General features: G+C 42.7%; 1 protein-coding gene across 1 annotated transcript; it reads right to left on the reverse strand.

Moving 5' to 3' along the window:
• Positions 1-638: 638 nt before the first annotated feature.
• LOC142970934 (G1/S-specific cyclin-D2-like) lies at positions 639-13,010 on the reverse strand. The gene is made up of 5 exons (XM_076111435.1): positions 12,491-13,010; positions 11,394-11,609; positions 8,527-8,686; positions 5,867-6,015; positions 639-3,839 (listed from the first exon to the last, which is right to left on the reverse strand). The coding sequence occupies exons 1-5, from the start codon at positions 12,683-12,685 to the stop codon at positions 3,675-3,677; spliced, it is 885 nt and encodes a 294-aa protein (XP_075967550.1). The 5' UTR covers positions 12,686-13,010; the 3' UTR covers positions 639-3,674.
• Positions 13,011-18,696: the final 5,686 nt, after the last annotated feature.

Here is an 18,696-nt window from a genome sequence, read left to right on the forward strand (position 1 = left end):
GGTTCAGCCGCAATAAAGTGACGTGGCCTCCTGCGTCATGACGCAAATCATATCGCATTGCAGAGCGGCGCAAAGATCAAACGTAACATTACAAACAAAGCTATGTAGTAAAATTGGTATACATTTGAACTTTTTAGTAAATCGTACATATTACAAAGACAAAATTCTTCGTTATTCATTGGGCAAGTAAAATTAATATTTGCAAAAGAAAGTCTGCAATCCTAAACTTTGTTGGCATTGTGTTCACGTGTGCAAATTAGTCCGTCCAATGTTAATAATTGTGCTAGTTTTAGATTATTTAGAGTGAAAGTGTTTCACTGTCAACAGCCCTTCATATTCAATGGTATCTAAAGCTTGGAAAAACTCTAGTAAACAGAAATATTCGTAAAATCAAATACCGTGTGTTAAATTTGTGTTCGCAGTTTTTCAGATGCCGGCCTGTGCACTGATTCATATATAATTTTGAGGGCATTACCACTTGCTCTTTCATCCACTTGTCTATGTTTATGGTTGTTTAGTCATCCTCTAGTGGCATCATAAAGGTAAGATCTCCCTATAAACACAATCCAACAGAAATAACATTAATCCAGGTGGGCAGACCTCAGTCTGTACACAGGAAGACAAACAAACCAGTCACATGATTTTAGCCAATTTATTGAGGAGAAATTGTTGAGGTACACTGTGTGGTTGCACATGGGGATAGTGGGAGAGGAGTTTAGAAAACCAAACACACTGAACAATGATAAAACATCCTCGTGGTTTAAACTTTGACTAAATGGGTACCTCAAAAATCAACAATATTCCACTTTATTCCAATGAACCGATCTAAACATGCCAATGAAATTACAAATATTTTTTTTTGTCTTTCAAATACATGTGTAACATACAGTATGGGCTGTTTTTTTTTTTACCTAGATATATGAAACAACCTATTTTAATGTATAGGCACTTATAACTGCTCAGTGGAATTTGGCGGCAGACATTTCTTGATTTAAAGAGAAGAAGCATTGTTCTTCCTCTCATCCAGACTGGAAAAAAAAAAAAAAAAAAAGAAAGTGAAACCCGTCCAACAAATTCAGAGTGAAAACAATGTGCGAGTGATGTGAAGTTTGATGAGGTAATGCGAGATGAGCTCTCGCTCTATCCATCCAAATTAACCTGAGGTACACAAACATTACAAAGAAGCAGCAAGAATATGGTAGAATATAAAAGATACAAATGAAACAATAAAACATGCTAATCAAAAAGATCGGCAAAAACAAAGTACTTCCAGTCCCGCACCAAACTGTTACGTTCCCTCCAGTACACACAAAACAGAAAAGCAAAGAAGACTTGTTACATATACAACATTTCATAATATAGCAGCACACAAGTGAATCAATATAAGGCATCTTTGTGTAAGACTGGAAAAACAAAAGCTTCATAGCAGCAAAAGAATGTGTATGATCGAATTGTCTCACTTTGGAATTATCTCTTTCAAATTATACACAAAACCTTTAAAAGCTTAAACATTTTTTCTGTTTGAAGCACTTTTTTTGAAAAAAAAAACAAAAAACATTTGGCTTTTTGCACAACAGATCATGCAAGAATACAATTTAGAAACTACATTTCTGTTCTAAAATGTAGTTACGATATTTGTTTTAGCATTTGTGCTCGTAGGGAATTTGGTTATATACAGTCAAAAACGTTGACACAATGTAAACCCCTACTCACCCACGTCTACAATGGAGAAAACTCATTTTAAAACTTCAGTTCAGAGAGCAGTTTACATAAAAAGAGCAAAAACATGGACACGTATGTGTGTAACTCTTTGAAAGAACTGTTGGAAGGTTTTGGTTATGGATTCACAAAAATTCAAGTAAGGTTAAATAAACGCACTGAATTCAAAAAAAAAAAAAAGTCTACAAGTGACTTGGTTTTCTATTTGCTGTGTTCACGCCACAAACGTGTAAAGTCAATGCAAAGACACGAATAGAGAAATTCACGAGAACCTGTCAGAGTCGAGATTCTCCTCCTGCGGTCACCGACGTTCAGACTTTGTTGGATCCGATATGGTGGTAAAAAGCCGTATGTGGGCATTATTACGTAGTTAACTCGGCATGCTTTCTGCCATTGAATTACGGCTCAATCTGCTGTTTTTTTTTTTTGTTCCTACAGCCGTAGTAAACCAGCCAATGAAGCTGCAGTTGCGATCCCGCAATCAAACTTTTGCGTTTGGCGTGAACACAGCATTAGTTTATATTCTATTATACCATAACACCGATTATTCTATGTCTTCTCACCTGTCGGGGCTTAGCTTTCAAGACAATGTTCGTTACCCCATGGGAATCCAGCCCAGAAAAAAAAATAAAAAAATCGAATAACTTACAGAAAAAAAAAAAAAGGTCCCAACAACCCGCTGAACTCTCCTCAACCACCATCCCCTTACCATTCTTAAGGAGTGTGTTTTTAAAAGTGCATCAATATTGTTCGGAGAAATGGAAATTGATAACCGGAGAAACTGCAGCACAACTAATCTGATCCCCTCCGGACATCACCAGGGATTCCTCCTCCTCCTGTGTGTCACTCAAGTAACGTGCAACTGCAGAAACATTACATAGCTTAAGTTAACTTCCTCGCCAATTCGCTGTCATTCATCAATCTACACTTCTAGCACCCCCCCCCCACACTTTCCACATGCGTTTCTTTTCCAACAAAAAAAAAAAAAAAAACCTCACAAGAAAACCTTCAACCTGCTTCCATTTCCTCTCACGAACTTGCCAAATATCCTTTTCCTCTAGTAACATGACATCTACCTAGCTGAGGCATAAAATCTTCTGCAAACCATCTCCCAAACACTCGCTAACATGTAGGAGCTAGAACAAGAACAGAATAATAATGTCGCCTCGCTGAATTATAATACATGTACATGTCGTTCAGTTAGCATACTGTACTGGATTTGGCAGTGAAATCAAGACCGTAATAACTGACCTTGTCCTCTGTTGACTTTTAACAGAAGCCACTGCTCCAAACCACTCAAAGCCCCTCATGTCCTTCCTCTGTGAGCAGGCCCAGCCCACTCCTGGCCAGCACTTGATAGCATAAATAGTAAGCAGTGCTACAGGTGCACAGTTTGATAGATAGCGCTAGAGAGCAGCTAGCTCGCTAGCTCTGACTGGATATCAGCTTGGTTTGGATGCCATCTATTCAATCAGCATTATTACTATAGGAGTTTTCCTGCACAGGTGAATTGATAACTGCTCACTAAAGATGATAAAAGAGTAACATAACTAAATGCTAGCTAAATATACATTATTTATCATATTTATTTTTACTATGTTTTATCAAAAGAAATATGTATATTTCATAGAATTATGCTGTATGTATTTTGTTTTTCAAGTATGAAAATATATTCAGGTTTACATCCTGGGAAACCTAAGGCACTATCAAGTTCTCAAGATGTTTTTTTTGTTTTTTTTAAATAGTTGTTTGATTACATGTGGCCCGTACAAAAGGTGACCGTACACCCAACCGGGTATGAATGGGGCAAAAAGGAGAAAAAACTAGAAATTTCTTATTTTCTAAAAGTTCATAGATTGTCACACCTTCGCCGATGTGGCGCAGATACTGGCAGCTCATGCCTCCCTCGCTCCAGTAAGTTCATTGGTAAACAGGCGTGAGTGATGTGTGCGAGTTCATAAGTTGACGTCGCGTACATCTGTGGGGGTGCTGGACTGGTCTTGCTGCTCCCTCGCCTTGTTGCCAGCTCTGATGCCGGTCTCCTGCCGGTACTGCTGGCCCTGCTGCAGGCTGGTGGCCAGCACGCGCTCGATCTGCTCCTGGCACGCCCTCAAACAATCCTGGAACAAAGCGGGGCAGACGTTGTTACACACACACACACATTACACCCATGCTATTGTTTAAATGCTTTTAGGACCGGGTAGTCTTTTGCACACCAACCGAACAATCCTAGAGTTCAGGCTTATTTTGTATACATTTTTGTCTTTTTTAACTGTTCTTAATCTACATGCATTTGTCAGCCTAAACACAGCTTTACGTCTGACATTTTTATAAAGTATGAAGCTTAAACAGGCTCCTATAAAAACTAAATTGTGAAAAGGCTGTAAAAAATATAGTTTTACTATTTATACACAAAAATAAATCAAACAAATATGAGAAATAAAACTATAATCCAGCGTTTTTACATGTGAAATTAAGAGAATTTTAGCCCAACTCAAAAACATTGTTATGATCTCCAGACAAATGAGAAACTTAACACTTTCAACTTAATTTCTCAATTTTTCTCTACATTATTCACAAATAAAGTTGTTACTAAAAATGCAACATGCTCGCTGTATAGAGTGTTTAATCTGTGCACCTGTACGCAGACATTAGCGTGCAAAAACCTGGTATTTTATGACGTTTGATGTGCAAGTTGTTAAACAGCTTTGGTCACATGCACGGCATACCAGCGGGGAATTATGTGCGTTGAGGTTGGTGGTCCTGTCTGCATCATGACCAGAACAATAGGTACCAGCAGGCTCCAATACCAACAACACAGGGCAGCGAGCTACACGGTGGGCACAGGAATCCTCTCGGACACGAGACCTGTGCATGTCTGAGGTGTGAATACAAGGGGAATGTGTGGGGGCACGGTTTCTAAATGACCTCTGTGATCTGGACTCCCTTCCTCCAACCCCCCCCCCCCCCCCCCCCCTTTGGGTTGACAGCACGGTCAGTCCCATGTGGAGGTCTAGAGGAAATGGCTTTGACCTACTGCACCCTGAACCTCTGAGTTTGGTGTAAAACAGAATATAGGACAGTGAGACCGGATGTTTTTGGACAACTTCTCAAGTGAAAGGGGATCCTCGGTCTGTCCGTCTGCAGGTCTGTGTGGAAGATGTGGGAGGTCTGGCTCACTGAGCCGGCTGCAGGACTCTTAAAAGAATGAACCGAGGCTCGCAAAGAGGCCAACATTCCTTTGAAATGTACGGATAATTGGAACCCGATGGGCTGCAGTCGGGGCGCCTGTTGTGACGGCTGGGTTTTTGCGGGGCCCGCGTCGCTGAGGCAACGTAACCACAAGCTAAGAGGCAAACCGTGTTGTTCCTGAGGCCCGTTGGCTGTGGTCCTTCTGGATTTCTATGGTTCTGAACTGGTCCTCTGCTGTAACAATGGCCCACTGTGACAATGAAAGCACACACTTGGATACATATGGTATAAGTATTATGGTGTAAGAACGAGCGATTGTTGTACGGCAGCAAAAATGATCGATATGTCAAATCGGGCATTATTTTATACTTAGATTTATATTTATTATGCTTTAAATTGGTTAAATCTCAGCCAGCGTACACACTAATTTCATTACGTTTATTAGTGCACACTGATCAACTGTACAACAAGGTCATTAAGATGGCAAGTACAGTTTATGACTTAATATATTACATAAATAAAGTAATCTAAAAATGTTCTAAAGTGTTGTTGTGAGGACGACTTGGATAACTTTCCATTTCTTCATCCGGATTTTGCTCTCGACTTCACTTGCAAACATCTTCCTCCACCAGGAGGGGCACGCAGCTCAAGGGGGAGGCATGCAGAGAAATTGCATGTGTCCTACCACAAGAATGCAGGCTCTGAGTTTTAAGAAGACATTCCCTCTGCCGCTGCTCTTTATAGCAGCAGTCTGGCTCCGCAGCCAAGAGCTCTGGCTCTCCCTCTCTCTCTCCATGAAGAGTAAATAGCTCCAATCTGCCACTACTAAAGTCATCTCTGTTTACTAAAGGGCCTTTTATGCTGCTGTCGTGCGATGTTGCAATGATTATTATGCAGCACTAAAACAATGTTATTGCTTCTGGCAGGTATACATTTCCTTCCCCGTTGCACTCACCACCTCTGTGTTGGTGATCTTGGCCAGCAGGTCTGTCAGGTTGTCTCGACTCAGCCTCTGGTCACTGTGGTCCAGCTGCAGGCCACAGACCGCCGCTCCCATGCTGCCAGTGGCGATCATGGAAGGAGGGTTCATGGCAAGGCGGTCATCTGGCGAGGAAAGAGGATTAATGTGCAATTAGTCAAGCAGCAGCTTCGGGCTACAGTGACGTACGGAAATCACATTTGTAACCGTGACGCAAAGAGCTGCAGCAAATGATTCAATCCAGAGGAAGTATGAGCGATGCTAGAGAGGTGCAAACGTCTGAATCATCCCCCAGTCTGCACGCTCCTCAGCTGAACCCGACTTTCCCACAGTGTGAATTTCAACAGACGTAGCTGTAACCTGTGTGGTTTCCTTCATAGAAACTTCAGGTCTGATTAGAAAAGCAGAGACGGAATCCTCCCACTCGCTGCGCAATGAGTTTCAGGAACGACTCCCTCCGGTGCGTATCCGAGTCTAAAGGCTTAAGCGACAACAGGCCTGGATGGAGGAGGCGGAAGCGGAGGCAGCCATGGAGAGTACACCTACGCAAATACTGAGCTGAAGCTGCTTTGGAACACCTCAACAGTTATTTTCATTTCATGGGAAAACCTGTAAGTATCTTATCGGACCATAAGGAGTCTAAAAGCTCCTCTTAAAACGCTTTCACAAAGCTGCTGAGAGAAACGTTTTCCAGAGGAACTGAGAGAAGTCCTGAGTTTAGGGAAGGGGCGGGGCTGACCCCGTTTCTATGGCTAACATGTTTCATGAATGAACTTATTCACTATGTGATTGATGTTTGACCAATCGCTGTCAACCACATGGGAATGTGAGAAACAGATAGAACAGAGGCTGCGAGTGTGATTTTTTTTCCTTTTCTAGCTAACCTAACCTAACAAACCGGCCTAATCTATTTATCTATTGATTTATAGCTGCTGGTGAGAATTTTACATACACTTCATGAGCAAAGTGGAGCACATTTATGGTTTGATGGATAACTCAACGGAGGAAGTCAAAGTTCATACAATACGAGTTGCAATGAACTCCGGCTTCGGTTAGTTCGATCGTCAAATAGCCTCGGAAACCTCCTCCCTCCACGCCTTTCTCTAGCTCTCTTTTTTAAATTCTTGTGACAATTATTACTGTCAAATGTGCGCCCTTATTTTACATTCGCCTTTGAAAGTGGCTCTCCGGAGCAGCAGTCCCCGACCAAGACAGACAAAACATCACGGCGTAACCAAACTCTTACTGGATCGTTTCTATTCGTTGGTAAGCTTACTACCTTGCACACCATCAAAATATGCTTTTAAAAGTCCATTTACTTGTGGAGTCGGTAAAGGAATAACACGCCCCTCATTGTCAGGAGTTTCTCCGTCCTCGGCCAGTTAGGAGCTATTACAACGCACAGCTTTCCTCTGGTCTCAGCACACGGACATGACGACGATCTTAAAGAAGGCAGAGGCTTGGCTCACACAATCGTTAAGAGCTGCACGAGTCCAGCCCAGCACATAGACCTAGCCCGGTTGCAAGCCAGTCGTGGTGGCCCGATAGCTTTGATTAAACCCTGGAGAGCAGCCTGCTCCACTACACCCATCTTCTCCTCCAGGGGCCAGCTGTCCATAGGAGGAGCTCCTCCATCATAAGAATAACATCTCAACTCCATATAAAACTCCAAACATTTACATTACTGCATAACCACAGCAGGCCTCTCTCCTTTTTTCCACTGTGGCTGCTTTGTGCTTGGATATAACCAGCTGCTTATGAATAGCAGAGGCAACCACTGAAACACACCCAAATATAAAAAAGTGTGACACTAAAAATGTGCTAAACGAGGCATAAAACTCATTGAAAGAGCTTATGGTTCCAATAACTAGTTTCTAGTAAACAAGTGCTTATTGTCCAGATCTGACCACACTTAAAGTACCGCACTGATGTGACCTCCCTTTTTTTTTTTTTTATTTCCTTCATTGCATGAGATGAAAAGGAGGTAGCAAATGAAAGGCAGCTTTGTGACAGAGCTGCTCTGTCACACTGCAATAGTGGTTTTGTCCAGGATATGAAAATATTAGAGGGATTCCTCATATAGGCAAAGAAATACTGTGAAAATTCCCCTAGGGAGAGGCCTAAGGGGACATCCGAGTTTCTCTCCAGAGCTTATTTTGGACATGAGGCCGGGGTGGGAGGAGGAAGAAAGGATCACTGTCACGACTTTTTAAACCTGGAAGCTTCCGTGTCAACAAACAACACCGAGTTCAGCTGCACCCGAGACACACAGCGCTAGAGTACAGTATGATACAATCGCTATTGTTAATCACGTACATGGTTTATCCAAGCAGTGCATTGATATGATTTTTGCCACTCCAACTCTTGGCAGAGAAATGTGGAAATGACCACTTTAAGCAGCTTTTAGCAGCTGTGAGGTAAAAGCCCCACTGCAGGCGGAGACTAGAACGTGGATAAGGCAGCAAGTAGAGTACGCCGAGAAAAGAAAAAGAGGTCACGGATGACTCACGGTGGGAGAATGTTTGTGTGTGTGGGAATACTCTGCTGGATGTGGGAATCACAAGGCAGCAAAGTGAGCGTGAGAGTGAGCAAACAAATCGGAAAAAGGCTCATGAGATGATCTGCAGCTGCGTTACCTGTGGCACAGAGGGCGATGAATGTCTGCGTGTGTTTGCGGACCATCACCAGCTTGTCTTTGGGGAGGGGGAGCCTGCGCATGATGTGCTCTATAAAATCATTGGGGATGACCGAGGCCACGTTCCACTTCAACTTCCCCAGCACGACCAGCTCCCAGTCCTAAAAGACAGAGAAGATAATTAAACAAAAAGTGTCAGTTAGTTCAGATTCAGTCTCTTGGCAGAATCTTCTCAGTCCGAGGGTTAAATGGCATGCTGCCATGCTTCCATTGACCGTGAAGAAAGATCAGAGCCTGTCCCTTTTCCCAGAGGAAATGGCTCTGTAAGAATAGTAACATTTCTTCACTTTATCTCTCCTCGCTGTATCTTATTATCTGCGTGCCTTTCTCATTCCTCACATCCTTTGTGTTCATAAAGCCGGCATGTGACAAGCTTTGCCCTGCCAATGAGACAGCTAGCCCCTTCCTTCCTGTCACAAGCCTCAAACAGCTACAATGAGTTCGCTCTGCACAGGCAGCAGCACAGACTCTTCATACAGTCGGCTTTTGCAGCAGCAAGAAAGGTGTTTCGTGATTTAATGTCCTGTGTGTTGAACACAATTCCGCATTTACTAATGTCTTAATGTTTCCCTGTTCCAGTATTGTATTTAGAAGGAGGACGCAACTTAAGTATTTATAATAAAAGGCGTAACTGCACACATGCAGTTTGCGTTTTATGATGTAATAATGTAAAAACCACACAGGCCTGAAGAAAATTAAGCACAAAAGTTGGTTAGAAAAGCGCAGACAGAATGAGCTATCATATCAGAATGAGTGAAACTCTACATGAGGAACATATTTGCACCCGAGCAACAAAAACCCAGGGACACCAGCCAATCAAATGGCCTCTCCAGGGTTTCCATAAGTCTTGCTATGCCAATTTATTCATGAGATTTTTCTTCAAACCTCCACAAGTAAAGACGAGAGACTTGGAGAGACACACTCTTAAATCTTGCTCAGCATTGTGAAGTAATGCATTCACAAAAAAAAATAAAATGTAAAGTCCTGATTCTATCTCTCTTTAAACCTACTCAATTTCCAAATTTAAAGTCCTGCTGCAGTGAAGCATCGGAGTCGGCCTGTAAAGGTTTAGTTCCTCCTTTGGTTCGCCATGATGTCATGTATTGTCACTTCACAGTTTGAAGACAATGATGTCGGCCATATGCAGAGGACTTTATCAGTCATTCATTATGATTTCAGATTATCTGTTACCCATAAGAACATGACAGCTCATCACATTACTTTACATTAGTTTTATGAAGTGTATTTCATTAATCTAAGTGTATAAAAAGTTATGATTACATCCATAAAGAGTGCAACTGTGCATTAAAAGAAGCTAAACTGGTTAACTTTACTAATGGGACATTTTCACACTCATGAAGTCAACTGCTCACTTGCTCTTCGGAGAAGTTTCTCCGAAAAAGCCAACGTAGTAAACACTGAAACCCCAAAGCCGACAGGGACAGTCCCCCCCCCGTCACCAAGCGCGTATTTGTCATCTGAAATGTCAGCCATCATTCACATTTAGGTGGGTTTCCTGCACATAACCTGCCACACACACGCTTGCATGGAACCTTAGCCCTTATGGAGATTGTTGACTGTGAGATGAACGAGGCGGAGGTTTGCTGTCGGAGCGTGCACTTCCTGGACACTTCACCACCACCCCCCCCCCCCCCCCGACACAACCACCCTTCCACCCCCTTGAACTTGTCTCCTCCAGCTGAAGCCCCAGTAGCAGACTGTTCATTACAAGGAAGAGCTGTAACGTCTTTGACCGACTCTAAAGGCCTTCTCTGCGCATCCTGTCAGGATATCCAGGAATCTGGAGCCTAACGACAATATGGAGCATGAAATGGGACGAATGTCATTTCCCTCAACAGCCGCAGGCGACACAGGCGGACGTATCGACAGCATGTGGGGCTGTTTGGTTTAAATTAAAGAAGCCAACTGTAAAATGCCAAACATCACCTGATCAAAGCTTCTCAAATGAGAGGATATGCTGCCTTTTCTTTTAAGGCTGCAACTAATGATCACTTTCTCAACTGTTTTAACGCAGTTAATGGCGATAAAGCTGCTTAACCTGCTGATGAGGACCGTGTGTTACGGTAGAAAGCTCCAGAACAAGGTTGTACGTGGACCTTGAGTGCAGATTATTTAGTCAACTTAATATCTTTGGTTTATAAACTGCTGATCGGGCAAAACAAGCAATTTGAAGACGTCAACCTGGGCGTTTGAAAACGCTGATGGCTATTTTACACAATGTTCTTACATTTTATAGAACAATTGATGAATCAATAAAACTATTGATAATGAAAATGATAGTTTCAGCACTAATGTGCTGGCTACTTTACTGTACAAACAGCTCAGCAAGCTTGTGTTGAACACTCTGGTTCTAAAGTTCATTAAATCAGCCTGAAGTTGGTAAGAAAGAATGAAAAGTATTCCTGTAAACAGAAAGAAATATACTCTTCTTGTTTAACACTCCCATCGATGTGTGGAGGTAAGACTAAAGAGCACTTTGGCTGATTCTTTAGTATAAACCCTCATACAGTATCTACCTAAAATACAAAGCAAGTCCATGAATTGCAAGATATTTTAATTCTATACTGCATAACTAGCACTAGATGGCATCACTCGTCTCTTCAGTCCACAGTGGATCTAAAGAAAGGATGTGGCTGTATTGTGCACAGCTCCACTTATAAGGCAAATGGGATACTTCCTGTGAAACCAATAGAGCCATTAGCTTTACAGAACCATCTCAAAAAATATGACACTACATTTTTCATGTTCTCGTGAATGAATGGGGCCTTTGAAATGTCCGGTTCTTACCAGCAGTTCCCGTGGCGTGATGGAGTTGTCTGTGTACATGCAGAGTTTTTCCGCTGACAGCGGGCTGCAGTCCTTTAACTTGGAGGCCAGGAATATGCACACAGCTCCCAGAAGCTGCAAATAACTCTTTCTTGTGAGCATCACCGCTAAAAACCGGTCCAAATAATTAATGGCTAAAGGGAAGACATCTTCATTACTCTTCTCCTCTTCACACACCTAAAACGAGACAGAAATGCAACAGAAAAAATAGGTTGTTAGTAAAGTAATAAAGAATATAAAAGAAAAGTAGCCTATAGAGGAGGAGTATTTTTGCTTTGCAGCAGAGGAGCACTTAATGGTGGGGTGTTTGTTTTTGCTGAAGAATGTGATTTTTCCATGCCAGTCTTGTCTTAAGGTTAAAGGTTAAATCACAAATGTCCATAGCACTTTAGCAAAGTCAGGACAAGGCAGAAACAAATTAGTTCAATCGGAAGTCGTTCAGCAAAATGTCGCCATTAAACTCCTCTTCCTTGTTGAGGCTCGCCTTCTTTAAAAAATATTTTAAAATAAAAATGTACCATCTAGGTACTTTAAAACGTGCGCACAATGTTAAGAAATGATGTTAAAATAGTTTCCGACGGTTAAAAAACGTATATATTTTGCGGACATTTCGTTATTTCACCTTCAAACGTGAAAGTGGTTCTGCATGCACGTTGCCAGACCAAAGCCAAAGAGCATGAGCCATTTCAAAAAATTAATAATAATTATTCAAAAAGGGGAACTGTCGGTTTTTCGACTATGTAAATTAAGATTAATTTCCCCTCCCACGCCTGAGCTAGCTAGTTTGCAAAAAGCACCATATTTGTAGCTGTTAAACAAAGTAAATATCTAGCTAAAATACTTCTTTGAAGCTGAACTTTCTTCGTGGTGGAATTTCCGACTCTCCCACGCCTTTGGTGAGTCATTCTCATTCAATTGTCAAATAGGTTACCATCCCCTGACAACTCTCTACAGACTAAAACTCCAAGAATATGTGTGTCAACATGCAAAACAAATAAAAAGCACACATTAGCGGAAGCAGTTAGGTTAGCACATCAATGCATAAAATGCCCACAAACCTCGTGCATCCAACCTGCAACCATTCGTCTCATATAAGGCTGAATATCCTTCTGGACCCGCTGGAAGTAAGAGCATTGAGGTAAAAACCTGTCCTCAATTGTTAATAAACTTTGCAACACTCTGTCATCATAGAGGATGTTTGGGTCAGGCTGGGCTCTCACGACTATGTCCGACTCCAGGCAATAAAGCTCCATGACTCGGCGACCCTTCTCCCCCCCCCTCCACTTTTTTTGTTGCTTTTTTTGTGGCTAAATAATACAAATACAAAATAAATATTGTCACAATGTTGACGATAGCGAGCAGCAGGAGGAGGAGGAGGAGGAGAAGTGCCCAGAGTGAAGCATGAGGCTGAGACTGCTGGGTTTGCTCCAGTCCTGCTGCCTCTCAGTTTTGCTTCTTCTTCTGCGGCTGCCTGCTCGGAGTCAAACCGGACGCAACGAGGAAGACAACATCTGGTGACGGCTTTCAAAATAAAAGCAGCTGCGGCACCAACCCTTCCTTTCTAACTGCTGCTCTTCTTGGAACTGCTCGCATGGTTTCCGGTCTTGCTCTAGTGTTTTAAGAATACTTTGAACGAGGCAGACACGCGGACTGTGACGTAGGTCTCATCTGCTTCCCTACTTCCTACAACCTACTTATTTGGTGCCTTTATGTGCTGCATGAAATATAGTATAACTACAGAGTAAATAAATACAGCCAAGATGTTAGAGAGTATTAGGTAGTTGCTTATTATATAAATCAAAGGCAAAAGCAAGTTTGTGCAGCATTATCATCATAATAGAAAAGTGAAATATCTAATTAAAATGACAACAACTAATGTTAGATTAGATTAATTACTTTAATTTACTTTCGAATTTATTTTGTTGTGTTTATATTTAAGTGACAGAAAAATAACACATAAATCCCCCCAAAAAAGGGATTGTGCCGGTAAAATTTAAAAACCCAGTTTGTTGTCATCTTGCCAACAATGGAAAAAACAATGACAATTAAAACTTAGTTTAGTTGATGACATTTATTTGTCAGGGAATGTACAAAAAAAGAAGAGCCTATTGTACCAGATTTAGTGGGTTAAATCACTATATAGATCATGCAATATTAATGGCAAAACTTGTGTTTAGGTTATTGTAAAAAGGCAGCATAAGAATGAATATCAACAAGAGCATTGCTGTATGGAAATCATAGACTGTTTACATTATCATATACAGTTTATGGTACAAATCAGCACTTTGCACTGTCTGCCAACAGCCCTGTATATCTCCAACCCAGATGGCCCGACATAGCTACTGTATGTGAGGAATCAGGGACTGACTGCAAACAAATTACAGAACCCCTTGTTAATGTCTGCAGAGAAGTCCATACATGCAGACACCAGTAACCACTGCTAGCTTGCAGGTCCTCTGCATTCAAGTTATCTCCTAATTTGATCATGAAATACTGTAACTCTCATTCAACTCACACAGGGTTTCCAAGTCATTTCTTTACAGCTACAAATGTGCTGTATATTTATTAGTTGTACAGGCTTTTTTCTCATTGATTGTATTGTCATTTTGAACACTTGAAGTAGGAACATTATGTCAGAAGACAAATCATATTTAAAGTGAGTGGAAAGTTAACTAGATTACTAGTCAGATGTCTCCTAGCTAGCTAAGCTTCATTCTAGTTAGCTGTAGTGGTCCAAATACAGGCGGTCACCTGCAAAGTGAACTCAACTTTTGATTTAATTCAGTACACAACCTCTATGAAACCACTGGTGCTTCTAATGAGATCATAGTCCTGCCACATGAGCTGGGATCCATGGGACACATTGTGACGTTGCACACAAATCCGTACAGCGAAGGGTGTGGACGGCATGTTGATCCCTTTCCAGGGAAACATTTTCCATAAAGGAAGTCCTTTGGCATGGTTAAATGCCAAAGGATGAAAGTATGATGAAGGACATGTAAATCTGCAGAGAGTGCTTGTGGTTAACAGGATGCCTAAAAGTTGTTATTTTATCCTTCAGGATCTAATATGAAAAAGGTAATCTTATAATAGAAGAGGACGACATGAGGTAGTTAACTCCTTATCAAGTTTGATCTCTGACAGCCATTTCACTTCCGTGTGTTTTCTCTGTGCAGCTGTAAGTGCTAAATTCACAATCAAAGGCATCAAAACATGCACAAGTAAACTTTTTACACGTCTAAATTTGCTGCTTCCGATCTCGTGCGAGCATATTTACTGTCAGTTCAGCAGAATGACAGGAGCTGAGCTGAACCACTTCTCGTTGGAACGACTTCACAAACTTCCCCCTTTCACAGTCGCCACCGAAGAGCTGAATGAGATATGGGGTTTCATTGAGAGAAAAAAAGCACTGTGGAGCTATTATGAGAGCGGACTGTGAAGTGAGAGTGGGAACTGTCTCGGAGGGAATGTCAAGGTTAGCAAGATTAGTTCTACTAGGAGGGGGTGTATATTTGAGAAGATTCCTCTTAAAATTGAGATTTCACGTCGGAGGGTTATCCCTTAGTTGGTTCATGGAGGGGCTGACAAATCCCTGGGTCCTTGTTTTTGTCCAAAAGGGGTCTCTCCGCAAGAGGCCAAAGAAGCCTCCCATACCAGACATTCAAAGCCCGACACTTGAGGGAAACAGAGGTGTTAGCCGGATAAAGCAGCCTTACCCTGTTGCTGCTGTTTGTGCATGTGTCCTATGATAACACATGTCAGCCGCTATCACACACTCCGAGCTGCACAGAGGTAGGAGCGCTCGAAGCCCTGGGAAAACGTGGAGGAGCGTGAAATCACCTTGATCCAAAGATTCCTGCTGCATACCAGTCCACTCAACCCACCAGAGCACTGGGGCCCGGAGATGGGCAGACCGCCACAGATGAAGAGAAAGAGACAAAAACAGAGAAAGAGAGAAGAGGTGGAGGGTAATTGTCAAGATCTTTAATCCCAGAGATTGTTTCGAAGCTTAACATCATCTTATGTGTTTCCTGTGCAAGCCGCTCAATGAGAGAGGCCTCTCTCAGATATAAACACAGGATTTACTTTTACATGCCAGTTTCAGAGCCGGGCTTGATTACAGGTTGCCCATGTGCTTTGAGTCAAGCCGGCTGTTTGACTTAACCGACGGTAGAGAAGAGGATGCTATGGCTGGAATGCTGTGGTGTGAACAGCGGCGAACACTCCTCCCAGCGCTGAGTGATGGCTGGTGTAGCTCAGCCAGTAGAGTCGATAAAGTGGCTTCTGTCTGTCACGTGGTTGCATACTATATGCATTCAGATCAACTGATTACACCCCGCTGGAAGTCGATTAAACACCCGTTCCCAAACATGAAAAGTAGGCGACATAAATGTTCATGCATAGTTCCTTCTTCTGGCTCTTTCACATGCTATTCTGGTCGGGCTATCAGCAGCGTGGAGCAGGCCTCTATCGCAAACGTCACACATCAAAGCCAGCCTTTCACAGCCACTCACTGCAGAGTGGCGGAGGGGAAAAGAAGGTGCTTTCCAGGAGAAGTTCGACAAATCATGTGCAGGACCTGTGAAATTACTGTTTGGAGCAACGCTGCTCCCAACAGTGGCTGTGGTTGTCTCTACCCACCATCTCATAATTATATTGTATTTGATGTGTAAATCCCACTTCCTTAATGCTTGAGTAAACCCCCGCCATCAATCCTTGAACTGTGATTGGAGGCCCTGTGGCGCAACCAGCTAATTTGCACTCGACTACGCAGCGAGATTAGAAAACAAATGGAGTGTCGTCAAATCAGCACAGGAAAAAGAGGGTGTTTTCCACACTGTGTTTTAGGAATGTTTTGGCTAAACTGAAAGCCATCATTCAGACTGAAATGCCAACATTTGAGGAGACAATGATGGGACAGATAGCAACATCCGGGCCTGGTCTTTAGTCGTCTGGGTCGTGAACACAAGAGGGTTTCTTTTCTACAGTTTGGGCCGCGGTCACTGCTGAATCCCCCCCTCTCTTCCATTAAGTCTGTATACAAGACTGACGTCCGGCAGCTTGCATCCCTCACTCCTACCAGAGCCTCTGAGAACATTGCCCTATTCTCCTTCATGCACTCAGGAGTAACAGCAGACAGAGGGGAGAGAAAGAGGGTTCACTTTAAACAAAAGGGGTTCTATAGGCTTGTTATGCAAAATGCTCTACGTTGCTGCTTAAAAAAAAAATCACAGTATAGTTCAACATTTTGAGAAACATATTTTCTATCAGAGAGTTAGATGAGAAGATTTATACCACTCTCATGTGTGTACGTTAAATATGACGCTACAGCTAGCAGCCGATTAGCTTAGCTTATTATAAAGACTAAACGTAGGAAGCATGCCTCTGTCCAACAGAACTAAACTTAGTTTTTTTGTTTGTGATTAAACAAATGAGATATAACCTGTTAATTTTGTTTTGGAAGGATTTTGTTATGGTCGGACAGGCTAGCTGTTTCTGGTCTGTTTGCTAAGCTAAGCTAAGCTGGCTGTAGCTTCATATTTAACGGACTTATCAACAGTGGTAATATATATCGATGTTCTTATCTAACTCGTCGCCAAAAAGAAAATAACCGTATTCCTCAAAATGTCAATGTTTTCATTTAACAATGTGACAAATACCTTGAATTTGCTTTTTGCTATTCATTTTCGTATTTTCAAATCAGGTATATATAAATCTATAAATCTCTATCTACAAATTTTTCTACACATGTTTGCTGGGTAGGGTCACTTGGCACAAAGGCGAAGCCTGCAATAAGTCATAAGCGGCGAGCGACATAGGTTGGATTTTAATTGGGTGAGATCACATCCTCTTCCATTTCACAGTGAACAAACCTCATGTCTAGAAGGAATCACAATATCTGGATAAGATGAGTTTTGCATCTGTCCTATCTCTCCCTGGATGCCAGACTGTAAAAACAAAACATGCATTCATATAAAATAATGTCCATGTTCACGGTATGAGATCTCGGCACGCGTCTGCAAAAGAGAGTGATGTTCTTCGTGTGAGCGTAAAAAGCTAGATGTCTGACTGTTATATAACTCTGCTGTGGGGGCCCCCTTGTTCTGTTCTAGCAGTCGATTCAGAAGTTCCCCCAGCTTTCCTGCTTATTTGCCTCACATCACACAGATGTCTCAGGGCGGTGCAGAAGACACTGTGGAGAAGGGGGGGGGGGGGGGGTCTGGTGGCCTCGGCCAGGGCCAAGAGGCATCGGGCTGGCTGTCACAAGTGAACAAGTGTGTGTGGTCAGAGATTAGGGAAGGAAGGACACAAACAAAAAATCCGCCGGCGGAGCTCCCGTGGCAGCTGCGGTTTTCTGAGTGCGAAGGATGCTCGACAACTGGAGCGAGGCGATTGGCCGGCGAGGACGAGTGGGTGTGTCCTGGCAGTGTCCTGCTTCCTCTGTCTTCTCTTAAATGAGAAGAGTGACAATTCATCAGGGACAGGATGTCCAATAGGAAAGACAGATCCCAGGGGTAGATAGAGGGCCTTGCAGCTGGCCACGCAATGACCTTGGTTTAAACAAAAGTTAGTCTTTCTCCCTCTGTCCTTCTCTCAAACACTCTCTCTGCCCATAGACAAATGAGGCATTAATCAGCAGCAGAGGACTGAGTAGTTTCCAGTAAGTCATTTTGCGTGAGTTTATTTTAAGCCAACGGGCCTCACTGTTCCACAAATAACATTGCTTTCTTCGTCCATTCACTTCCCTTCGACTCTGCAACATTTCCACTCCTGCACACTTACATTTCCCTCCTGAGAGAGAGGAGGAAATGGGGGGCCTCGCAATGTGAACGAAAGCTCTTTGAAAGTGGCTCTAGTGAGGCGATATGGTCCTTATAAACGTGGAGCAGGGGGGAATTCAGGGGCGGACTGCTGGGGCCTGGACTGTCTGGGAGCTGCCTGGTGTTTTCCTGTGTGTGATGCATGCTAACCCTGGGCCCCCTCGACTTCAGCAGCCGCATAAAGAGGCCTCTGTAAGGCTGAGTCAGCTCCAGCCTTAATTCACCTCATTGGTCTCATTGCTTGATTAAATTCAACAGTAGGACTCAGAAGGCCCCTATTTACCCCAAAACTTCTCATGCAATCAAACAGAAGGGTGGAAATCAACTTGTTATCAGTATGAGAGTTGGAGCCTGCCACAACAATGGTCCTCTAGTGCAGAAAGAGAAACAGGCCATGAACTGTAGCCAGACCAAACACATCGATAAGTATGGTCACTTTAATA

This window comes from Anarhichas minor, unplaced genomic scaffold (genome assembly GCF_050575085.1).
Source record: "Anarhichas minor isolate MPS153535 unplaced genomic scaffold, ASM5057508v1 ptg000045l, whole genome shotgun sequence".
In the NCBI taxonomy this organism is placed as follows: domain Eukaryota; kingdom Metazoa; phylum Chordata; class Actinopteri; order Perciformes; family Anarhichadidae; genus Anarhichas; species Anarhichas minor.

Bases quoted from the DNA above. Each gene is read 5' to 3' on its own strand.
- LOC142970934 (XM_076111435.1), bottom strand. From the start codon at position 12,685: ATGGAGCTTTATTGCCTGGAGTCGGACATAGTCGTGAGAGCCCAGCCT. The intron at 11,610-12,490 runs GTTTGTGGGCAT...GTCTCGTTTTAG, and splicing joins TTGCAGGTTGGATGCACGAG to GTGTGTGAAGAGGAGAAGAG. The intron at 3,840-5,866 runs GTGAGTGCAACG...GCTTTGTTCCAG, and splicing joins AGATCACCAACACAGAGGTG to GATTGTTTGAGGGCGTGCCA.